The sequence below is a fragment of the Periplaneta americana genome, chromosome 16, assembly GCF_040183065.1.
Source record: "Periplaneta americana isolate PAMFEO1 chromosome 16, P.americana_PAMFEO1_priV1, whole genome shotgun sequence".
In the NCBI taxonomy this organism is placed as follows: Eukaryota; Metazoa; Arthropoda; class Insecta; order Blattodea; family Blattidae; genus Periplaneta; species Periplaneta americana.
In genome coordinates, this window is record NC_091132.1 from 182,864,153 (window position 1) to 182,891,517 (window position 27,365).

The 27,365-nt window shown below is 38.9% G+C and overlaps 1 protein-coding gene across 2 annotated transcripts; it reads left to right on the plus strand.

The window, feature by feature from the left end:
- The first annotated feature begins 292 nt into the window (after nt 1-292).
- On the plus strand, nt 293-27,272 carry LOC138692191 (zinc finger protein 83-like). 2 transcript variants are annotated; one of them, XM_069815263.1, is made up of 6 exons: nt 293-420; nt 6,937-7,074; nt 9,001-9,138; nt 10,872-11,009; nt 12,956-13,038; nt 23,332-27,272. In XM_069815263.1, the coding sequence occupies exons 2-6, from the start codon at nt 6,961-6,963 to the stop codon at nt 24,743-24,745; spliced, it is 1,887 nt and encodes a 628-aa protein (XP_069671364.1). In that variant the 5' UTR covers nt 293-420; nt 6,937-6,960; the 3' UTR covers nt 24,746-27,272. The 2 variants fall into 2 exon arrangements, with proteins under 2 accessions (XP_069671364.1, XP_069671363.1); XM_069815262.1 differs by having other exon boundaries at nt 323-461.
- The last annotated feature ends 93 nt before the right edge of the window (nt 27,273-27,365 follow it).

A 27,365-nucleotide genomic window follows, 5' to 3' on the forward strand; every position in this document is an offset into this window, starting at 1 on the left:
TCAACATTATCCTCAATGTATGGTTTTACTTTGTTTGTGTTATTAAGTGTTTGCTTTCTCAGTAAAAGTTTTCCTTCTGGATATGCAATAACACTAGACAGTTCAATAGATGTATAAGATGGAGATGTTGTGAGATCCATCCTCGGGGCACTCACGGGATAGGCCTACGAATCAACTGAAGGCTTATTTCGTGTTCATATTAATTTTTTACATACGAGGTTGCTGGTTCTATGTTCGAGCGAACTTTTACCAGCGATAATCACGGCTTCCTTAGTTGCCTTGCACGGCCAAGTGATGGTCAAATGATTTGTGAAAAGGAGAATTAGATTAAGACGGATTTGTACGAATATTATATCTGAAAACATATCTGCAGAATCTCCAGTTCTGATCACTTTTCCCATAGTAAGGTGTGAAGCTGAGGTGTGGTGCTGGTTTCCTCACGAGAGATTGTGATAACTCAAGTGTGTATTTTTATATCTACTTGTTTACTATGCTGTGTCTTTTGGCAACCCATACCGAAGGCAGCTATCCTTGTGGGATTTATATATAATATTCTTAGTTTCCTGATGATGATAACAATAATAATAATAATAATAATAATAATATTTTGTATTTTGTTTGGGTGAAACTTAGGTATCAGCCCACACTACAAAATTTCTCGACCTTATTTCACTTTAATACATCTCTGAACTAACCCACTAACCTTGTCACATTCCTCGGATTAATTTCACTTAGCTATCCCCTTATTTAACCCATGAACAAACTTAATCAGACTTCAGTCCTCTGTGTGGTGTGGTACGATATCGCAAAATTAGCATTTGTTTGCTGTACAACTAGATGTCAACTGTAATTTGTTTACTTTATTTTCAAATAAGTTAACTATCAGTATACGATAATTTGTTCATATAGAGAGAAAGTTTAGGTAATTGGGGATATATTGTTAAAAATTGTATTAGTCATATTGGCAAAACTAGCAAATACTATTTCCTTTCCTACTAGATTGTTTTTATATTACAAGCTTTAATATCACGATACGCTTTTTCTATTCCTGTTTACGAATCTGTTACAGGTTAAATTATATTACATCAGTTTATGCTTTTGGTATGCCTTGCATCTAAGAATCTGTGATAGGTTAGGTTCGGTTAGATTAGTCTGGGGCATTTTTTTTATGCCTTTTGTATACGGATCGGTCACAGGTAAGGTTGGGTTAATTTGTTATGCCTTACATAGTATATACTCAAAATTGTTTAAATAGGTGCTCCTTTTTTATTTGCTGTCCCGCTTTCTTTGGTAACGCTATTGTAGAGATGTGCAAAAAAATCTGTAGCCTATATAATCGACGTCTTTAATTGCCTTAGCTTAGAAGGAGTCAAGATGAAGATGACAGCGACTGAGTTCAAGATTTTCAAGCGGTCTGCGGGTGATTTTTCTTATTGACGTCAGTACTAGTTGCTGGGATCTTACTGTAATGGGGAATGTAGAAACAAAGTTACCTACATTACAAACTGTGTGTATCTTTATTAATTACGATTTACTTTCTTTAACTGTTTTTGAGTGCTTATTCCATTGATACATGTTATGTGTTCCTCACATTACTGTGCATAATATATATCTACCTCTAAGTTTTCCTTTTTGATTAGAAACCGCAACACATTCATCTCCATTAACGACGCATCTTTCATTCCAAATGTAATTTACTAAGGTAAAAGTACCAGTAGTGGGCCGCTTAAGCACATATATTGAGTTACCAGTGAGCTATAAGACAACTAAGAAATAAACATAATTTCTATAATTAATTGAACAATTGTTTACTACTATGAACACATTAAATAGCACAACAACATACTCATATTTGTATAAAAAATTGAAAACCTAAACTTGAATTTTGAATCAATACTGGGCATCCTAAATTTTGTATGTACCTATAATGGGCACCCTAAACTGGGCCAATCTAATACAGAAATTTGACCGTGAAGTAACAAGTAATATTAATATCATGGATTAAAATGTGGCAAAATGGATTAATAAAAATATAATAAACTGTAGAACATAATGCTAAGATGAAACAAAATTACAAAAGAATCGCAGAGATCTTGCGAAGTAATTAGGCACTACAACTTTTCTGTTACAGCCAGTTTTTTAGGAAACGTGTAGACTAACTGACGATCTTGCATTTTGAGTTGTGGTTGAGGTACCACTGAAATAATTTCAGATACAGATATATCTGACATATCATTTTCAATGATAACAAAGTCCTTTTTACTTCCGGCTGACTTGAGAGCTTGGACACGTATACTCTTCCCTTTCACTTCCTGAATTACACATAAATACACATATTTTGTGGAATTTCTTTTCCCACCAAAGAATGACACAAGGAGAAATTTTCCCTCCTGAATATCAGTGTCTTCTGTGACAGGTTCTCCGTCTTCACTTCCCTTGTCTTCACTTTCTTCCCAAGCTGAGTCTCCAGAATCATTCATTTCTGGGACAGAGGCTTCAGATGATGAAGAGAAGTCTAATGATCTTTTAGCATTTTTTTTGTTTCTCTTTCTTCTGCTTCTTTTTTCTTCTGTTCTCTTTCCACTTTTCTTCTTTCAATTTCAGCTGCCTTGTCATTTTTCATTTGTTCCTTCTTTTGATAATATTTTATCATAGCTGGAGAAGTTATAACTGCAGGGAGCTTCTCTCGTCTCCTTCTCTTCGTCTTGTCTTTGTCTTCTTTTTCCGGGCAGAAAAGGGCTCGCTTGATGGGCGATGGTATGTTTGACACCCCATGTACATTAGATGATCCAGCAGCCGGGCTAAGAGTTTTCTGTTGCACAGTAGACAGTACAAGCCTTGCAGGTTCAGGAGTTTCCTCTTCTTTCTCTTCCTCAGATATGACTGGCACACACTGTAACAAAAATAAAATGTATACCGTAATTTCCCATAACTATGGTCCAGGCACTCAACTATGGTCCAAAACGCATTATGTACTACTTAGTCCCCCAAGAGTTCGGTGTTTGCCATTTAAGGCGCCACTATGATGTAATTATGTTCCCCATAGATGCGTCTATCTACCATTACACGTGGCAATGATATGGCTGCTTAACAAGGTCAGTGTGCATCGTTCTATTGAATGTGTGAAGATACGAAATCATCCAGTTTGTGAGTGTCTGTTTTATTAAGCTCTCCTCTGTAGAACTGGTACGTTATAGATATATGATTCTTTGTACAATTAAACCTGGCTATATAGTGTTTAATTTCACGTAATAATTACACTGGCAGAGGTTAAGGACTCTGCGTGAAAAATGTTTAACTTCAAGGCTAGAAGTCAGTCCTCAACTATGTACCACAATTTTTCGTGGACCATAGTTGTATTTCATTTTGAAATATTTGTTTCAATAAAATGTGATCAATGTGATTATTTACTTCTGCAAATACGGTATCTCAGTATATTCTAAAACACCATTTAACATTATAGTCAAGTAAACAAAGAAACAGGCTGTTTCAGCATCACTGGTACTAGCACGAATGATGGTCCGGTAAAACGAAAACTTCAGGGTAGAAGGAAAACAACCGTCCCTGTAAGTGACTATGAGAGCGATGATATTGAATTGGATACAGATTATGATTCAATTTCAGAATTACAAGAGAAGTGGAGATTCAAAAGATCGAAATAAGCCTAATGAATGTAGTTCTCAATACGATAAATAAACATTATCAGTGAATTTATTTGCATAATATTTTGCTAAGAATGTGTTAGTTTATTTTGATACCGTATTTTTGTTCTTTAATATACAGTAGTTGTTCATTATTGCAGAAAAATGACTTTCAGATTTCACTTGTTCATTGAGTGTTTATGTAATGTGTACTAATAAAGAGAATCCATGTACTTTCCATTTATTTTTAATATTTCTGTGCTAGATTACGTTTCTACCCTTAAATTAGAAACTCAATGTATTGATTTACGAATAATTACAGCTCCAGCTATAGTCCATTCATGCTTTCAAGCATGAATATATGAGTGGACCATAGTTGGGCTACTCAGAATACAACTATGTACCAATGATTATTATTTTTTTAACACTTGTAATTAAATAATTTCAAACACATATGTCAATATCTCTTTAATATAAACTTACAAGAGTCCGAAGCCAAAATTTCACATAATCTGGATGAATAGTACTGAATATACAAAGAAAAATGTGAAAAATGTGGACCATAGTTAGGGGAAACTACGGTACTTATTTAGAGTAATAAAAAGAAAACCATAAAAGCCCATAATGTATTTGTTTCAAAACTGTTTTATGAAGAAATTTAATTTACCTGGGAAAGTGGTTCTGGATTTAAGGTTTTTTTGGTATCCAACCATAAACAATACAAATCCCTTTCCAGTCACCTTCATTCTCCTTGAATGTCTTTAATTTTTTGATCTCAATTTTTTCTTCCAAAATTCTGATGAAACAAGACACCTCTCTTCCATTCATAGGTGTATTTGGCATTCTCTTCGGTTGTGGTCCTCCTGCCAAGATAACTTTCTTAGGATCCCATGCAACAAGCCCACATGCTTTGAAACCATTGACTGTCTCAGTTGTTAAGCGAGACAGTGCTGATTTTAGCACTTGTGGAAAGTCCTGCTTCTGTACCTGCTGTCCTTCATGGCTCATTCTAAAATTTATTACTTCCTGTCTCCAAGCACTCTTGAGAGTATGGAAGACAGCAACATCCATTGGTTGGATTAGGTGCGTGGCATTCGGGAAGAGGGCCACCAATTCAATTCCATGGGACTTGCAGAACGTGCTTAATACTAAAGACATGTGGGAAGTGTGTCCATCCATGAAGAATATTATGGGCTTAAGTATGTCCCGCTTTCTCAAATATGGCTAAAAATGTTGGTCATGTACTCATAGAAAGTTTCTTGAGTCATCCAACCATTGTCTGACCTTCCAATGGCCCAGTCCATGGGCATAGCCTCAGCCACTTGTTATGGAATTCTTGCGTATCTGTAAAATACAAGAAAAATATATTATAAAACAAATTAAGAGTTTTGTCAGTTATATGCATTCAGTTATTTTTGTTGTAAGTCAACTTACCTGTAAACTACCACTGGTGGTGCAACTTCTCCTGCTGCGTTGGCTGTTAACATAACAGTCAAATTTAGTTTTTCATCAGCTCCTTCTGCAGTATACACCTTTTTTTGATCCCTTTTCAGCAAGATCCTTTCCTGGCTTTGGATTCAAGAAAAAAGCAGTCTCATCAGAGTTGAAAACCCTTCGTGGAACATCTTCAAGTCCATTATTTTTTAAATAAGTTCCCACCTCTAAGAACCATGTATTGATGTCTTCTTGAGTCACTTCCTGTCTTCCTCTGGTCAGATTTTGACTTGTCCGTAATGAAATCTGAGGGTTACGTTTCAAAAATCCCTCGTACCACTTCCTCCCAGGAAGAGTGCCACCTCCAGGAAAAGTTACTCCCAGTTCTTTTTCTAACTTCGCCGCACAGTATATTAGTGTTTCCTTTGTAACAGGAAACCCTGCATTTGCCATAGTTTTGATCCAAGTAGCAATGACACTCTCTTGACCTTTAGAAAATACTGTACTTGGACCTTTCTGTGTAGCCAATTTTATTCCTTCTTTCAATTTCCTCTATAAAGTTGCTCTTGGAATGCAATGCATTTGAGCGACTTTACGAACACTTCAGCTACTGCTTTCAGAATCTGCTCTTCTGTATAATTTTGCTCTCTTCTTCCTGCCATTGTCCTAGAGTGAAGTGAAATATGTGCTGCTCCAATAGTAGGCCATGTGTGCACCGGTAGAGAGCCATGGTGGCCCACTACTGGTTCCAGTCATAATATCTCTAAATAAAATATACAGAAAGACTTGCCAGAACATAGGCTAAACAGTAAAGTACCTAACTTAAAGTGGACCTATGTTCTAGTACTGGGCCCTGTGCCCATTATAGGAGCAAAAGGGAAAATCATGATCCTTTACTGGGCCACCTTTTAAAAACTATACCCAGGTTAATTTTTGTTTTTTATTATTGTGGATAAAATAATACATGCACAATGCAATAATATTGTAATACTTAAATAAGGAATCAAATAAATACTTGAAGGAAAATACTGAAATTTTGAAGACTTACCTCTTAATGAATTCTATAAGAACCAGTCAAATTTTTGCAAGTGTCCCACCACTTCAGACAAACTTCCTTACAGCTCGAAGACCAACAGATTACTGACGCCTGCCTTTATGCAGGTAGTGGACAAAGATCCCAAGCTGCCACCTATTGTCCTCTTGTATTGTAGGCTTGACCTTGAAGCTTGTTTTTCAGCCTTATCATTTTGTGACTCACTATAGGTACTCTTACATTACATTTTGTAACAGTTTTCTTTCTCCAAAATATATCGCTCTAAAATCATTCGTTTTCAAATCCAGCTCCACCAAGACTACTTTACAAATTCAACGATTTTCAGTTTCAAAATCACCAAAAGTAATTGTTCGCTAATTTCTCTGTGATTTTTTTCTGAAGCCATTCCCATACCATGCTGAACAAAGAGGATCATACGCTTGTCGACCAACACGGAAGCCAGAAAATTTGCTACACAATTAATAATGAATAAATAAATAAAATATGTAGGCCTATATAGCCTATGTAATTCATTGTATTAGGTTAGGATAGTTTAGGCTTTCAGTACTCCTTGCATATGCGAATCTGTGACAGGTTCGTTTAGACTTTGTTTATGATTTCCATATACGAATGAGTGACATGGTTGGTTAGTTTAGGATTAGCTATATCTTGCAGATACGAATCTATGACAGATTAGGTTAGTTCAGGCTTTTGATATGCGTTGCATGTACTCAAAATTATTTAGTAATGAGCCCATTTTTGCTATCCGCCTTCCCTTGGTTACACTAATCCCAAAGTGTCCAATTATGATGTCTCGTTTTACTGCAGGAACGGAATCTATTGGATGAGCATATGGCTGGTGTAAAGAAGCAATATGTTGACCAGAGCAATGATTTCGCATCCGAAGTCAAATTGGAGGAAAATCCGGAGACAATTTCTTTCCCTGTGGTGAAAGATGAAGCTGAGGTGAGTGGAGCTCAAGGAATACACTTCCAGTCATTATGGTATATTTTGATTGGTTTATACATTACTCTTTGGCCTAGAGACAGGAAAAGTATCATCACTATTTGCTATTACAGGTTATGTCTTGTTGCAGAAAGTCTAATTTTGAACTCTTATCTCACTTTTTGTTTTAAATTTGAGAGCAAAATTGCTTGTTGCACTTCCTCTTACTGGCTGCCAAGCTACAAATTCCACAGTGTGTTTGGAAATATGTTGTACTTAAGGACACTAATTCTTTTTGCTGTTACTGTGCCTTTGTCTGAAATTCTCAATACTTTTATGGCTTCAAATAAGTAATTTTGTTTTATTTGTAGCTCTACGTACAGGTATTGGCGCCATTACTTCGAGAATTGGCCTATCTTTTAACATTTTCATAAATTGCACTACCTAATACAGCCACCATAATACCTAGAATGTTCAGAATATTTCATAATATGTACATGTTCCGATTAAATTCTACATTCTCTCTTGTGTTTTTGTGTGTGTGTGTCCGTGTGTGCGGTGTTTTTTTGTTTGTTTCTTTCTTTATTTTCATAGATGAATATTGTATGTGTGTTTGCCTTGGTGTGATTTTGTGTGTATTGTCTGTGTGTGTGTATGCACGCTAGCTAAGTTCATTTATCCTGCTACTGTTAAGGTAGGCGTCCACTTACCAGGATCTATCCACATGACACGTTCGGATTTTTATTCTTTGCATTGTTTTAAATGGATCATCACCCACTTTGCCGAATCGCCTCTGTTCATTTGACCGGATTCGTTTCAGAATTCTGACCAGAGAATTCGAACTGATTTTCTTTACGGTCCAAGATCAAATTAGAGAATATCATGGCGAATATATCGACTGCAAGACCTTCAACCGCCCTTATATCGAGGATATGATGAAATTGATGACATGAAGCTTATCTTATTAAGTCCTACAGTATGAAGAGTTTTTCAGTTTACGAAATTAGATTTATAGCAACGTAATTTGGAGAAATAAATATGAGATGAGATTGGGAAAATGTTAAATTAATGTAGTATATCCTTCTTAATTTATTTAATTTACTGAGATATTCATTTTATTTTCAGGTTCAGTTCAGAACACTACAATGAAATAATGCTCCGTAGCGGTAATTTATAACACTATTTGATGATTCATTCGGAAATGCAGACACGTGAGCGATACTGTAATAAAAGTACGAACGCGCCTGTAGGTGAGCGCCTACCTTTATTGTCTGCTTCCCGTTAATTAAGCATTGAATTTTTCTTACCTATGATATAAATTTTACAAGTAATAACAGGTTCTGCCTATATAGAAGCAGAGAGCAACCAGTTAAATTTGAAATCATAATCAAAACTGCTAATAGGTATAAATACTCATATTGTTGTGAGTTGCGACTTCCAGGAAGTTAATTTATTTGAACTACTCTAGAATGAGGAAAGGATGGAATACATTATTATTTTCTAAAGCTGCAATGCTCTCTATTATTTCCCTTTAAAATAGACGAATTTGTTTTTTTGTGGCAACTTCATTCCAGAATCTTCTCTTCTCTACTGATAGCAATATTCATGATACAATGTGGTCATAGAAATAATTATATAATATACTTAATACATTCGATTAGGTTAGGTTACTTTAGGATTCCAGTATTCCGTGCACATGCGAATCTGTGAGAAGTTCGTTTAGACTTTGTTTATGATTTGCATATACGAATGAGTGACATTGTAGGTTGGTTTAGGATTTGGTATGTCTTGCATATACGAATCTATGACAGATGAGGTTAGTTCAGGCTTTTGATATGCCTTGCATGTACTCAAAATTATTTAATAATTAGTCCATTTTTGCTGTCCGCCTTCCTTTGGTTACACTAATCCCAAAGTGCCCAATTATGATGTCTCGTTTTACTGCAGGAACGGAATGTTTTGGATGAGCATTTGCCTGGTGTAAAGATGGATTATGTTGACCAGAGCCATGTTTTCGCATCCGAAGTCAAATTGGAGGAAAATCCGGAGCCAATTTCTTTCCCTGTGGTGAAAGATGAACCTGAGGTGAGTACAGCACTGTATTCTTCTTCCAGTCATTATGGAATACTTTGATTGACTTATACATTACTTTTTGGTCTAGAGACAGGAAAAGTATCGTCACTATTTGTTATTAATGGTTATGCCTTGTTGCAGAGAAGTCTAATATTGAACTCTTATCTCACTTTTTGTTTTAAATTTGAAAGCAAAATTGCTTGTTGCACTTCCTCTTAATGGTTGCCAAGCTACTCATTCCACATTGTGTTTGGTAATATGTTGTACTTATGGACATGACTTCTTTTTGCTGTGTCTGTGCCTTTGTCTATTATTCTCAATACTTTTACGGCTTCAAATAAGTAATTTTCTTTTATATGTAGCGCCATTACTTCAAGAATTGGCATATCTGTTAACATTTTCATAAATTACACTACCTAATGCAACGACCATAACAGAATTTTCAGAATATTTCCTAATATGTACATGTTCCGATTAAATTCTACATTTTCTATTTGTGTGTGTGTGTGCGTGGGTTTTTTTTAGTTGAATATTGTATGTGTGTTTGTGTATTGTCTGTGTGTGTACGCACACTAGGAATGTTCAGCCATCCTGCTCTCTATACTCTCTATGATTTCTCTTTAAACAATACGGATTTGTTTTTTTGTGGGAACTTCATTCCAGATTCTTCTCTTGTCTACTGATAGCAGTATGTATTATATGATATAGATGAAACTAAGTTCCATTGGAAGAGAAAATCAATCTGGGTTCATTTGCCCCGCTTAACATTTCCTGACAACCAATAATATAAGAGAAATGTAATGTGAGAGGATTTAACAAATGCGAAACTGTTAATGTACAGTCATGGAAAGCAAATATGACTGACTTACCAATTCAGTACAGCGTATGCCAAAATTTTGCATTATACTATCTTTATGATTCTGCTTACTGATTCTCTCTCACGCCTCTAAACGCAGCATAACCCTGCTGTGCCATAAACTGTTTCTAATTTAGATAGTGGTACAGTTCACGAATTTGACAGTGAATAATTTCGATGTCCCACAATAATCCAACTCATACTTGTCGAAAGGACATTGCCAAAAACTTCTTGTCGAACTGTGTGGTAGCTCAGTGGTAATATGTTTGAGTACTTGTCGACAGTAAACAAAATACTCCTAGTGCAACAATTCAGAATAAGTGAAACGTAGAAAAGAATGGTAGAGGTGATAGAGTCAGGTAGGCAGGGATATTTGGGAATATTCCCTTTTGTACAGCAGTTCAGTGGAACAAAAGTAGGCAGTGGTGGTTTTTCCACAGTTTCCCTTCTTACACAAGGAATTTCTAGCCATTGTGTGCAATCGTCCAAAAAATATGTGCTGGGAACAGAGCAATGAATTTTTCGTTGTTTTTTTTTTTTAAACTATGGAAATATTGTTGTTAATCTAATATGGTGTTGAAGATATGGTACAATATAATGCGCAGTAGTATATTATGTGGAATAATGGCCCGAATATTAAAAAAACTGTGAACAGTTAGCTTTGCGTATTCTTCAACACAGACGTTAATAACATGTATAACAAATGTTTTTGCATGAAAATGTGCATTCGCATATGAATCCTGGCCTTATTCATCATAATGTAAAACACATCCTGTGGGTTATGATTATGCTGTGACATGCGGACACATAGAGAACAACTAGTAAAGTTAGAAGTCGTCTTCTAACACTGTAATAAATTGCTCATTAAAGATGTCTCTGTGTACTGCAGGAACGGAATTTTTCGGATCATCATGTGACTGATATAAAGGACGAATATGAGGACCAGAGCCAAGATCTCAAAACTGAGATAAAATTTGAGGAACATCCGGTGCCGATTTCGTTTCCTCTGGTGAAACTTGAACCTGAGGTGAGTGCAGAACAAAGAATGCATGTTTTGATCCATCCGGATTGATACAGTTTACTTCGTTTTTTCTGTCAGTGAAGTGCATTCAGTTTCAATATAGGTTGGAAATGAAGAATGGGAAAGCAACAGGAGTTGATGGAGTCCCCATAGAATTAGTGTAATGCTTGGGTGAAGACAAGAAGCAAATTCTATCATTATGCAACGAAATATATGAGAAAGGCGAGGGGCCTGCAGATTTTACATAGACAGTGTTGATTCCAATTGCGAAGAAAATAATGCTAACAAATATAAGGGGTTCAGGACTATCACTCTAATATCGCACTCGGCGTAGATTCAATTGCTAATACTGAATAGGCGTTTATATTACATTCTAACATGGCAGAATACTTGGAAGGAGAGCAGTTTGGCTTCGGGGAAGGAAAAGGTACGAGAGATGCAATTGCACTGCTACGGACAATCTGTGAAAGATACTTTGAGTAGAATAAAGAACTGTATAGTATTTGTAGACCTAGAAAAAGCTTTTAACAAAATAAACTGATGGGGATCCTTAAGAAAATTGCCGTGGATTAGAGAGACGTAAGATGTTGGCAAAGCGTCGTAAAATAACCTACTAAAAAAAAAAAAAGAGAGAGACGACTGTTTAGTAATGTTTACATGAAACAATTGAAAGTCAGGATAGGAGAAGAAATTTCAGAAGGAAGTCAAATAGGGAGAGGAGTACGTCAAGGATGTCCTTACCACCTATCCTGTTCAACATCTACTCACCTCTACGTGATATCCTGTGTCTTCTGTTTACAAGCAGTTCTACGGAGTCCACTTTCACATCAGTTGTGATTCAGTCATTGTGCAGTACGGGGCGAGACAGACGATATCAGAGGACTGCAGATGTCGCCCTCTGCCCATTTTCTTTGTGTACCGTGAAGAGGGAGATTTTAAATCGAATCTGTCTTCAAACTTATTTTGCATCGAAACGATACATTTCTGCGCACGGGTACCAAATCAAAACTTTATCTACTTAGTCACCTCTACAACCCCATGAAGTTTGTAGTATTCATTCTGAAACACTCTGTATTGATGATCTGTGACAGTTTTGCAAAGTAACCGTTTGTTGTGAGTAAAAATGTAAGATATTATTGTATTCTGCTCATTAATATAGCCTATGTTCAAAATATTGAGACACAACACATTTCCAATTGCTTTTATATATTTTTTTCTCGCAAAATAAATGTTGCATAGCGATGAAATCTACTGATAATGTTGGACTTACTGCACTTAACCACATATATTTTACGTGTTCAAACTGTTAAGAAAGTGTAGCTGTTCCTGAAAATTTTACTTTTTTGACCGTGTGGGTTTTCTCAATATTCCCATTCAATTACACGCTTACATTGCATTGTAATTATTTTGTATCAATAAATTTTACATTTCTATCATAAACTTGAAATCGAAATACTAAAATTCTGTTACTTCAATGAGTGAAATATATGTAATTTGTTCCTGTCCTCAATCTATTTTTCAACATGCGCCATTTCACCATTCATCAAGTTATCATTCCCCACTTTGTTGACTAAAAATAATGCCTATCAAATTTTAAATATTTTACTTTACATGTTCATGCATATACATTAATCTCAATTTTTTGTATTTTATATTACTCATTCCCTGCTAAAATTTCCGTGCTCTTTGGGACTACACCTTCAGATTATATAGGTATGTCTCGGTATTTTAAATTACACCTTTGTTTTGCCACATGTTGAAAAGAAGTTTAAAAACGCTGTTTTATAACGAAAAGAATTAGCCCATGAAATATCTTCCCCAAGAATAGTCCTCTGTTAACTTAACTTCTACTGGCCTAATACGACTTATATGCACTTCTGTGGCATTTAGAATCGTTGCTCTTTTGTTAATGTAAATTGAGCTATCTTTCTGTTTTGTTTGCTCTGTGTTAGGAAGAGCAGAGTGACTTGGACACAGTGAATGAGGAGCCAAGGGTGGAAGGAACAGCAGAGGACAACGACATTTTCACGGAATGGTGAGTGTGGTGTGAGAGTTTATGTAGAGAATTCATTTGTTTGAAACTTATTTTTCGGTAACTGGCTAGAAGCACCTTCAGAAGGGCTGTATCTCTGAACTAGCACCAACAGATAGCGTACGTGTACGTGCAGGGATGCGCTTTGCAAGTGCATTTCTTTTCCATTGTATAAACATTGAGGATTTACGTAGTGTATTGGTATTTGAAATGCTCTTAAAAATAGATTTATATATGCAAAATTATTGTTGTATTCCACTATGTAGGCCTAATAACCAGGGAAAGCTTTTTGCCTTCAATGAGTTTCCGAAACATGCTTACAGCTACCTTAAACCTGGTGAGATGTCGGCATTGTTGTGTAGTGCAAGGTCTCTAGATGTCGTTGTCGAACAGCTGTTACCGATGGACCTTGGTGTAATATTTTGACAAAGTGATTGGTATTAATAATTAGTACATTCCTGTCACATGTTCTTTTGTTTATTATTCTCCACTACATTATAAAATTAATCAAAATATTTAAGCCATATTAATTAGAGCAGTATGGAAATGTATTAATGAAACGTGTATAGGTATTCGAATTACTTTATCCTCGTATTTTGTTCGTTATTGTGGACTAAAAACTGCCGACGTTCCAGACTTCCAATCCATTGGTAGCAGTCACTAATTTAATTCTTAAGTGATGGTGAATTTCTTTGTGCAATGTAACCAGGGGCGGCTTTTGAAGAGGGGCTGCGGAGCTGCAGCACCCCCAGACATTTGAGGCTCTTGTCTCGTTTTATGTTGTGAAATGCATTTATTATTATTATTATTTATTTACATTGTTATACAGTCTCTATTTAGCAGCTCGAATCTTTTTTTAAATTTCGCTCTCAATGACATGCACGCAATCGTTAGTGAAGTCACTTTCCTCCCCTGGTTCTGCCAGAGCGAAACCAGAGACAAGGACTATGAGTGAAGCCACTTCCTCCCCTGGAGCTGCCAATTTCATCTCGGATGCTTTGCGCGTTAGTTTTACCCCTCCTCCCTGCTACCTCTGGCTGTGAATCCAGAGTTTCCAGGCGCTGCAACATTTGCAGCAGTTTGTCAGTAGCGCTCAGTTTTAAATACATTTTCTTTAATGTTGTGAGCATAACAAGTGCAACAATGTTTAATTCTGTACAATATTTACAGTCTATTCAGTTCAGTACCTTAACAATTCAGGAGAAAATGCGAAATTAAGTGCCCATCAGTTGAACCTCATAATGGAAAGAGGCACCAAACATAATACAAAGGCTCGCATATTTTTTGATAATTTATCCAGTATCCCTGCTTTCGTCTCTCGATCTCCATACATTAGATTAATGTGTTTCAAAGACAATTCCATCAGCTGGGGCAACAAGATTGATTTAAAATAAGAACAGTAAATGTTGTTCATGAGAAGAAGGAGCCATTGCTAGAATGTTTTCAAACCATAATGGAATCTGAAACATCTGACATCACAATAAATGAGGCAAGTGCCCTGGTGCGTACTCTTGAATATCCTGAATTCAATTTCTGGCTCAGTTATTTTTTTCATTTATTGATGTATCATGTAGATATGTTATACAACCAACTACAACATCGCCAGTTACATATTTCTAAGTTCAAATCTGTATATAAAAAATTAAATTCACTCGCAACTGCAGGGGTTATATCAGCATCTCCGGTGTGCCGGAATTTTGTCCGCAGGATTCTTTTAAATGCCAGTAAATCTACTAGAATGAGCCTGTCTCAATTAAACACAACTTGCAAGATAAGGCGCATGGAACTAATCTTTAAATAAAGTAAGTTGCTTGGTTTATTTTTGTATGCAGCCCCCCTTAATTCAATACCCACGAGCCGCCACTGAATGTAACGAGCCGCCACTGAATGTAACGATGTACATTCACAGTTCATGCGGGTTCCACAGTTTTCATAAAACACAGTTTTTATTTGCTTCATGGCATAGTCGTGTTGGAGGTTGTGTTGGTATCAGTGAATTATATTTTCTTTGTTTGGGCACGTTTTAATATTGACAATGTATGAAAAAAAGAATATTAAGTGAGGACAGGTTCTTATAAAAGAAAAGCGGCGAGTTGAAGGAAAAAAGAGAAATTTACAAAAGTACCAAACATTAGTACTTATTTTCATTCTGGCTCTCAAAAACAGCAACATACTTAGAAGAATCGACGTATATAACATCCGAAACTATCCGAAACAAATGTTTCGCCAATGCAATTTAGTAAAGGAATTATCGAAGAGCAGGATAATATAAAATTGAATTGTCAAAACGAAGAGACAACGATATAAAAAGGCACATTCACAGTGATTTGAGCACCTTGTTGGTTAATCGGTGGAAACATGCCTCATTTTTCAAATTCCGGGTTCATTGAATGCAAGTCTGCAAATGTGCGTGTTAATGAGCACGAAATCTCATCTCATCATAGAACTGCCATAATTCCACTTATATCTAGAGCGAATCCACACTCCTGGAGTAACGGTTAGCACATTTAGCCGCGCAACCAGGTGGCCCGATTCGATTCTCGGTCGGAGCAAGTTACCTGGTTGAGTTTTACCTAGATTTTCCCTTAACTCAATTTGAGCAAATGCTACATAAAGGCTGGTTCCACAATAAACCGGGAACGGAAATAATGAGAAGTAGAACGGAAATATTGTTAAAATAAATGTATTTAACATTATTTCTTTTCTCGTTGTCGTTTCCGTTAACTTTCGGTGCTGGATCCCGGAATAATTTCACCACCATTATCACTTTCATCTCGTTAAGACGCTAAATAACCTAAGAAGTTGATAAAGCGTCGCAAAATAACTTACAAAATAATCTAGAGCGCAAACTGTAGAAAAGGTGGACAGAAAACTGCTTAAATATATCCAGTCACGTAAAAATTTTGGCCGAATATTTATCAGAGAATGGTCGCCATTGTGCAGTGTCTCACAGTTCAAGCACTTTCACTGCGTGGATCTGATGAAACATTTGATTCAGCAAATATTGGTAATTTCATACATTCTTTGCAAATAATTGCGGAATTTGATGGTTTTTAGATACACATATTGTACTGCATTGCAACAATGCAAAAATTAACCTAATTTGAAATGATAAAATTAACTATATATTAACATTTTATGTAGCATAAGAATAAACCACAACGGAATATATACACCATTGAAATACGAATTAGGAAGCAATCACACAAACTTGCACATTTATGTCCAAAAACGATAATGCAAAGTTAAATGATTTTCCTTTCTAGGATAGCCTTAGATTAATGGTAATACTCATAATATACATACAGTAGTTTCAATTGAGACTGTAACTGTAACATGAAAACATTTCACATGCTTTCAAGGACATGGAAACATTAATTTCTCACGTTTTATTGTATATATAATAATATAGTATTTTTAGAACAAAAATTGTCCAAAGTAACCCTAACTGGCAGGCGACGATAGATAGATTAGATGGGTGGGTGGGTGGGTGGGTGGGTGGGTGGGTGGGTGGGTGGGTGGGTGGGTGGGTGGGTGGGTGGGTGGGTGGATGGATGGATGGATGGATGGATGGATGGATGGATGGATGGATGGATGGATGGATGGATGGATGGATGGATGGATGGATGGATGGATGGATGGATGGATGGATGGATGGATGGATGGATGGATGGATGGATGGATGGATGGATGGATGGATGGATGGATGGATGGATGGATGGATGGATGGATGGATGGATGGATGGATGGATGGATGGATGGATGGATGGATGGATGGATGGATGGATGGATGGATGGATGGATGGATGGATGGATGGATGGATGGATGGATGGATGGATGGATGGATGGATGGATGGATGGATGGATGGATGGATGGATGGATGGATGGATGGATGGATGGATGGATGGATGGATGGATGGATGGATGGATGGATGGATGGATGGATGGATGGATGGATGGATGGATGGATGGATGGATGGATGGATGGATGGATGGATGGATGGATGGATGGATGGATGGATGGATGGATGGATGGATGGATGGATGGATGGATGGATGGATGGATGGATGGATGGATGGATGGATGGATGGATGGATGGATGGATGGATGGATGGATGGATGGATGGATGGATGGATGGATGGATGGATGGATGGATGGATGGATGGATGGATGGATGGATGGATGGATGGATGGATGGATGGATGGATGGATGGATGGATGGATGGATGGATGGATGGATGGATGGATGGATGGATGGATGGATGGATGGATGGATGGATGGATGGATGGATGGATGGATGGATGGATGGATGGATGGATGGATGGATGGATGGATGGATGGATGGATGGATGGATGGATGGATGGATGGATGGATGGATGGATGGATGGATGGATGGATGGATGGATGGATGGATGGATGGATGGATGGATGGATGGATGGATGGATGGATGGATGGATGGATGGATGGATGGATGGATGGATGGATGGATGGATGGATGGATGGATGGATGGATGGATGGATGGATGGATGGATGGATGGATGGATGGATGGATGGATGGATGGATGGATGGATGGATGGATGGATGGATGGATGGATGGATGGATGGATGGATGGATGGATGGATGGATGGATGGATGGATGGATGGATGGATGGATGGATGGATGGATGGATGGATGGATGGATGGATGGATGGATGGATGGATGGATGGATGGATGGATGGATGGATGGATGGATGGATGGATGGATGGATGGATGGATGGATGGATGGATGGATGGATGGATGGATGGATGGATGGATGGATGGATGGATGGATGGATGGATGGATGGATGGATGGATGGATGGATGGATGGATGGATGGATGGATGGATGGATGGATGGATGGATGGATGGATGGATGGATGGATGGATGGATGGATGGATGGATGGATGGATGGATGGATGGATGGATGGATGGATGGATGGATGGATGGATGGATGGATGGATGGATGGATGGATGGATGGATGGATGGATGGATGGATGGATGGATGGATGGATGGATGGATGGATGGATGGATGGATGGATGGATGGATGGATGGATGGATGGATGGATGGATGGATGGATGGATGGATGGATGGATGGATGGATGGATGGATGGATGGATGGATGGATGGATGGATGGATGGATGGATGGATGGATGGATGGATGGATGGATGGATGGATGGATGGATGGATGGATGGATGGATGGATGGATGGATGGATGGATGGATGGATGGATGGATGGATGGATGGATGGATGGATGGATGGATGGATGGATGGATGGATGGATGGATGGATGGATGGATGGATGGATGGATGGATGGATGGATGGATGGATGGATGGATGGATGGATGGATGGATGGATGGATGGATGGATGGATGGATGGATGGATGGATGGATGGATGGATGGATGGATGGATGGATGGATGGATGGATGGATGGATGGATGGATGGATGGATGGATGGATGGATGGATGGATGGATGGATGGATGGATGGATGGATGGATGGATGGATGGATGGATGGATGGATGGATGGATGGATGGATGGATGGATGGATGGATGGATGGATGGATGGATGGATGGATGGATGGATGGATGGATGGATGGATGGATGGATGGATGGATGGATGGATGGATGGATGGATGGATGGATGGATGGATGGATGGATGGATGGATGGATGGATGGATGGATGGATGGATGGATGGATGGATGGATGGATGGATGGATGGATGGATGGATGGATGGATGGATGGATGGATGGATGGATGGATGGATGGATGGATGGATGGATGGATGGATGGATGGATGGATGGATGGATGGATGGATGGATGGATGGATGGATGGATGGATGGATGGATGGATGGATGGATGGATGGATGGATGGATGGATGGATGGATGGATGGATGGATGGATGGATGGATGGATGGATGGATGGATGGATGGATGGATGGATGGATGGATGGATGGATGGATGGATGGATGGATGGATGGATGGATGGATGGATGGATGGATGGATGGATGGATGGATGGATGGATGGATGGATGGATGGATGGATGGATGGATGGATGGATGGATGGATGGATGGATGGATGGATGGATGGATGGATGGATGGATGGATGGATGGATGGATGGATGGATGGATGGATGGATGGATGGATGGATGGATGGATGGATGGATGGATGGATGGATGGATGGATGGATGGATGGATGGATGGATGGATGGATGGATGGATGGATGGATGGATGGATGGATGGATGGATGGATGGATGGATGGATGGATGGATGGATGGATGGATGGATGGATGGATGGATGGATGGATGGATGGATGGATGGATGGATGGATGGATGGATGGATGGATGGATGGATGGATGGATGGATGGATGGATGGATGGATGGATGGATGGATGGATGGATGGATGGATGGATGGATGGATGGATGGATGGATGGATGGATGGATGGATGGATGGATGGATGGATGGATGGATGGATGGATGGATGGATGGATGGATGGATGGATGGATGGATGGATGGATGGATGGATGGATGGATGGATGGATGGATGGATGGATGGATGGATGGATGGATGGATGGATGGATGGATGGATGGATGGATGGATGGATGGATGGATGGATGGATGGATGGATGGATGGATGGATGGATGGATGGATGGATGGATGGATGGATGGATGGATGGATGGATGGATGGATGGATGGATGGATGGATGGATGGATGGATGGATGGATGGATGGATGGATGGATGGATGGATGGATGGATGGATGGATGGATGGATGGATGGATGGATGGATGGATGGATGGATGGATGGATGGATGGATGGATGGATGGATGGATGGATGGATGGATGGATGGATGGATGGATGGATGGATGGATGGATGGATGGATGGATGGATGGATGGATGGATGGATGGATGGATGGATGGATGGATGGATGGATGGATGGATGGATGGATGGATGGATGGATGGATGGATGGATGGATGGATGGATGGATGGATGGATGGATGGATGGATGGATGGATGGATGGATGGATGGATGGATGGATGGATGGATGGATGGATGGATGGATGGATGGATGGATGGATGGATGGATGGATGGATGGATGGATGGATGGATGGATGGATGGATGGATGGATGGATGGATGGATGGATGGATGGATGGATGGATGGATGGATGGATGGATGGATGGATGGATGGATGGATGGATGGATGGATGGATGGATGGATGGATGGATGGATGGATGGATGGATGGATGGATGGATGGATGGATGGATGGATGGATGGATGGATGGATGGATGGATGGATGGATGGATGGATGGATGGATGGATGGATGGATGGATGGATGGATGGATGGATGGATGGATGGATGGATGGATGGATGGATGGATGGATGGATGGATGGATGGATGGATGGATGGATGGATGGATGGATGGATGGATGGATGGATGGATGGATGGATGGATGGATGGATGGATGGATGGATGGATGGATGGATGGATGGATGGATGGATGGATGGATGGATGGATGGATGGATGGATGGATGGATGGATGGATGGATGGATGGATGGATGGATGGATGGATGGATGGATGGATGGATGGATGGATGGATGGATGGATGGATGGATGGATGGATGGATGGATGGATGGATGGATGGATGGATGGATGGATGGATGGATGGATGGATGGATGGATGGATGGATGGATGGATGGATGGATGGATGGATGGATGGATGGATGGATGGATGGATGGATGGATGGATGGATGGATGGATGGATGGATGGATGGATGGATGGATGGATGGATGGATGGATGGATGGATGGATGGATGGATGGATGGATGGATGGATGGATGGATGGATGGATGGATGGATGGATGGATGGATGGATGGATGGATGGATGGATGGATGGATGGATGGATGGATGGATGGATGGATGGATGGATGGATGGATGGATGGATGGATGGATGGATGGATGGATGGATGGATGGATGGATGGATGGATGGATGGATGGATGGATGGATGGATGGATGGATGGATGGATGGATGGATGGATGGATGGATGGATGGATGGATGGATGGATGGATGGATGGATGGATGGATGGATGGATGGATGGATGGATGGATGGATGGATGGATGGATGGATGGATGGATGGATGGATGGATGGATGGATGGATGGATGGATGGATGGATGGATGGATGGATGGATGGATGGATGGATGGATGGATGGATGGATGGATGGATGGATGGATGGATGGATGGATGGATGGATGGATGGATGGATGGATGGATGGATGGATGGATGGATGGATGGATGGATGGATGGATGGATGGATGGATGGATGGATGGATGGATGGATGGATGGATGGATGGATGGATGGATGGATGGATGGATGGATGGATGGATGGATGGATGGATGGATGGATGGATGGATGGATGGATGGATGGATGGATGGATGGATGGATGGATGGATGGATGGATGGATGGATGGATGGATGGATGGATGGATGGATGGATGGATGGATGGATGGATGGATGGATGGATGGATGGATGGATGGATGGATGGATGGATGGATGGATGGATGGATGGATGGATGGATGGATGGATGGATGGATGGATGGATGGATGGATGGATGGATGGATGGATGGATGGATGGATGGATGGATGGATGGATGGATGGATGGATGGATGGATGGATGGATGGATGGATGGATGGATGGATGGATGGATGGATGGATGGATGGATGGATGGATGGATGGATGGATGGATGGATGGATGGATGGATGGATGGATGGATGGATGGATGGATGGATGGATGGATGGATGGATGGATGGATGGATGGATGGATGGATGGATGGATGGATGGATGGATGGATGGATGGATGGATGGATGGATGGATGGATGGATGGATGGATGGATGGATGGATGGATGGATGGATGGATGGATGGATGGATGGATGGATGGATGGATGGATGGATGGATGGATGGATGGATGGATGGATGGATGGATGGATGGATGGATGGATGGATGGATGGATGGATGGATGGATGGATGGATGGATGGATGGATGGATGGATGGATGGATGGATGGATGGATGGATGGATGGATGGATGGATGGATGGATGGATGGATGGATGGATGGATGGATGGATGGATGGATGGATGGATGGATGGATGGATGGATGGATGGATGGATGGATGGATGGATGGATGGATGGATGGATGGATGGATGGATGGATGGATGGATGGATGGATGGATGGATGGATGGATGGATGGATGGATGGATGGATGGATGGATGGATGGATGGATGGATGGATGGATGGATGGATGGATGGATGGATGGATGGATGGATGGTGTTCACAAAAGTACAAAACTTAATAATTTAACAAAAGATCTATATACAAATGTAGTTCTACATAATAAATATACAATTTCCTAAACTAATTAATCTATCGCAAATCTCAATAATTTATTGGTTCAAACTTGCACTTACGTCTTGTTTTAGTGCATGTTTAAACCAATCGTCATAAGCCTTAAGACTTTAAACCTTAATTATTTGCTCCTTTTCAAAAATCTAATTGTAATATTTAAGTCTTATTTTACATAATTTATTATTCCAATTAGATGATCAGATGTCGACATACTGTAAGTCATGAACCTGAAATAGCTGAATCGGTACATTCCATATGTAGGTTAATCTTTCTTTCTTACAATATTTTCATGTCAGCAGAAACGTTTGCGTAACTTCTACGAAGACTACCGCATGCCTGCTTAAAAACAAGCTTGACAAATTGCTTACATAATCAACCTCAATTTAGTTTCATCTTTATGTCGCATGTACTCATTATCGATTCATTTCTATTATGATTTCTATTATGATCTAATAAATTTATTATAATTACATTCTTATTGAAATTAAAATATAGGCGACTTTAGACACAGAATTCTCAATACAAAGGCTAACCAACTGAGAGTTGGCAATCATGGCATTTTCCATTTAAATTTGTTGTATAGGTTAATACAAGAATGTTGAGACAATGTTAATATTTCCAACATAATTCATAATTTATTTATAGCATTGTATCTCTATTGGTAACATTTCTTCTCGTGAAATAAGTTCGTTTAGGTTTGAAATTCATTACTTTAATGTATATTTTTTGGGATTATTCTATTGACTGATAGTATATTTTCGTCAGGAATGAAGCTACCAAAGAGAGTTCTGTATCGTCAGAATTCGACGCTATTGCAGATGAAGAGAACGAGACTGTGTGTGACATTCCCAAGAATTCAGTTTCCGCAGGCAAACAAGCCCGAACTCATGAAGATAAGCAAGTGGAATTCGAAATGTCTAAAGAATGTCTCTCCAATCCGGCAAAATCGACGACGCATTTACATGAGCGTGTAGTCAACAATGCTTACAAATGCCATATGTGTGGTAAAAGATTTTCTACGTCGCGTGGTGTAAAAAGGCATGAAATCCGTCATTCTGGTGAGAAACCTTTCAAATGCGATGTTTGTGGTAAGTGTTTTTCGCAGTCGGGTCATCAAAGAAGCCATGAACGCCTTCACACAGGCGAGAAACCTTTCAAATGCGATATTTGTGGCAAGTGTTTTTCACAGTTGTATAATCTAAGATGCCATGTGCGCTGTCACACTGGCGAGAAACCATTCAAATGTGATGTTTGTGGCAAGTGTTTTTCGCAGTTGAGTAATCTAGGAACCCATGTACGCTTTCATACTGGCAAGAAACCTTTCAAATGCGATGTTTGTGGTAGGTGTTTCTCGAGGCCGTGTGATCTCAGAAAGCATAAACTCGTGCACGCTGGTGAGAAACCTTTCAAATGCGATTTTTGTGGTAAATGTTTCTCGGCGTCGAGTCGTCTTAGAAGCCATAAACGCCTTCATACTGCCGAGAAATCTTTCAAATGCGATGTTTGTGGTAGGTGTTTTTGGCACTTGAAAAGTCTGAGACGCCATGAACGCCTTCATACTGGCGAGAAACCTTTCCAATGCGATGTATGTGGCAAATGTTTCTCGCAGTCAAGTTACCTAAGTTGCCATGAACGCCTTCACACAGATGAAAAATCTTTCAAATGTGATATTTGTGGTAAGTGTTTCTCGCAGTGGAGATATCTAAGAAACCATGAAGTCCGGCACACAGACAGAAAAACTTACAAATGCGATACTTGTGGTAAGTGCTTCTCGGGGTCGAGTCTTCTTAAAAGGCATAAACTTGTGCACACTGGTGAGAAACCTTTCAAATGCAATGTTTGTGGCAAGTGTTTTTTGCAGATGGGTAATCTAAAATGCCATGTACGCCTTCACACAGATGAGAAATCTTTCAAATGTTATGTTTGTGGTAAGTGTTTCTCGCAGTCTAATAGTCTAAGGCGACATGAACGCCTTCACACAGATGGCAAATCTTTGAAATGCGATGTTTGTGGTAAGTGTTTTTGGCAGTCGAGTCATCTAAGAAGGCATGAATGCCTCCACACAGGCGAGAAACCTTTCAAATGTGATGTTTGTGGGAAACGTTACTCGGCGTCGAGTAATCTTAGAAGGCATGAACGATTCCACACTGGTGAGAAGTCTTGCAAAAGTCAGGCATGAAATGTTGTCTCTAGATCGAGTACCGTAAAAAGACATCAACACTTGGACACACGCGAGAAACCTTTGAAATGCTTTGTATGTTGCAAACTATATCAGATTCTAGACCCCTAAAATGCTTCGAATGGCGTAATAGGACATGAACTCGTGTACAGAGGTGGGAAAGCTTTGAAATCCGGTGTTTCTTGGAGTCTACTCTCAAAAGCGATGCACGCGTGTACAGAAGTGAGAACACTGTCAAACGTGATGTATTTCTTTCAATCGAGTGGCCTGAAAAACAAACTCCTGCACACAGACAAGGAACCTTTCAAATGTAATTATTCAGGTCTTTCTCGGCGATGAGTAACGTAAATTACCTTCAACACCTGCAAACAATCGCGATATCTTTCAAGTGCGATGATTGTGGAAGGTGTTTTTCGAACTGAGTTTTATAAAAAAAAAAAAAAGCATAAACACCTCCTCGCAGACGAGAAGCCTTCTGAATATATTTGTTTTCAAAATGTTTTTGCTGTCTAACTTAATTACTCGTATAGAAGGTAGGATGAATGCAAACACGATTAATTGCACTTTCATAATTTATGTTGTGAGAAATTACCAAATATACGATTTTTGTAGCAATATTGCTTTATCATCCATGTGTTTTCTATTGAACGACAATCATTTTTCTGAATTTGAAATCTAAGTAATGCAGAGCGATGAACTTCACTGCAGCCAGTGCTGAACTGTGACTTTATTTTAGTTATTAATAGTAGAAATTACTAGAAGTAAAGCTGTCATGAATACAGCATTATTCCGCCTTATTTGAAATAGTACCTCGGGTAATTCTTCATATATCGCAAGCCCTTTTCTTTCCAGCTCAAAGTCTGTTGATGCCACTAAAGGCTGCAGGAGGAAATATTGTTCAAGTTCATTTTGTTCCTGAAACAGCACTCTTTTTCCACTATTCAAAATCATGGATGGCTGTGAAAATCATTTCAACGGATTTATCCTTCGTTATTCTGATACACTGAAGTTAAGTTTTTGCAAGAGTGTCTTGAGAAGGAGTTTTAAACTTTATATATGGGATGAATCAGATACTTCCATCGTTAGGATGGCCAATCTTTTATTAATTAATCATTACTCTTATTGTGAAACTAGATATTTTTGGTCATCTTCATGAGTAAATTCCATAACTGTGGGATTGAAAGATAATAATATCCTATTTTTTATACGTCTTGATACTTGCCTTTAGTGTCACAAACGATTTGGAAATGTTCTTATATGAACAATTTCGTGTATTAATTGAAATCATTATGGTATTCTATCTTATTTACTGGCAAGTGTTATTTGAAATTTGAACGAATATAATTATTTTGTATTTTTTTCTTAAATCACGCATCTTTTTCCCAAACACTTCATATAATTTTTGCTTTCATTGTCTTTATTTTTATAGCTTATGTGCACTATCATTGGTGTTGCAACGAAATCGCAATACTGGTACAAAATAAGTTGTAATGTTTACAAAAATCCTGAAAGTGAATAGAACACTGTATATACTACAGACATTCACTGCTGTTAAACCTGAAACCATTGCCTTCGAATGTCACGTTATTATATCTGAAAACAGTGATGTTGCTAGCCATGTCTTTTGATACAATTTCGAAATATTTCCAGGTCACATGTTACTTGACCTGTTGCGTATTTAAATAATGGTTGTTTCCTTTACTTCCACTGCCTCATAAAGATGTTAATTATTAATAAATGTTCTTTTAATTTTTATATCTTTATTGTTAATTGTTTCCGTATTATAAATTACGTGAAATTTTGAAAGAACGAAATATTACACACTTTATTTCTTGTGTAATCCTACAGCACTTTGTTGTTGTGTAAAATAGATGGCTTGACTTTATTGTTGACGTCGCGAACGCTTTTGCGATCTGTACGGTTGTTATGTTTGATTAATATAATGTAGTCGCCATTTTCTTTAGAATTGTTATGAAAACCAAAGGCTTTTTTCTTTCATGTATAGTTTTTTTTTTATTAAGTTGTGATATGCGATGTATAGTTTTCATTATAAAGTAATACTTTCGGTATTGGTGGGCATAGCCCCCTAAAATAATATAAATTTCTATAGGTAAATTATATCATTTGACTCCCCAAAAATTTCTTACAAAAATGACGACTGTATTACATTAGTCCAATATGTTGGCCGTATAGCTTACGAAAATGTCAATAACGTCACGGTCCTTACACTGATTATTTAAAATTACGTATTATTCATTCCCATGTATGCACTCTATGCATTTATTCTCACTTTTTCCATAAGAACTCTCTGATATCAATCAATAAGACGCCGTAACAAATCTTCATAACAGCCAGCGCTTTTATAATATGTTTAAGATATAGCAAGGATTAGAGACATACAAATTGGAATTATCTCCTAATTTATGCGTAATAAACACTTTGCTACCACATACATATGTTAAAGTCAGTGGTGTAAAAATCATTTCGAACGCCTGACAAGCAGCAAACTCTATCTTTCTGCTGTTGTTTTTTTAGTTGTAATGGATGTGATAAGATGGAACCAAGTTTGATCCATTAGCTGTACAATCATGTGGTGACGCTGACACATTGGAGACAAGAT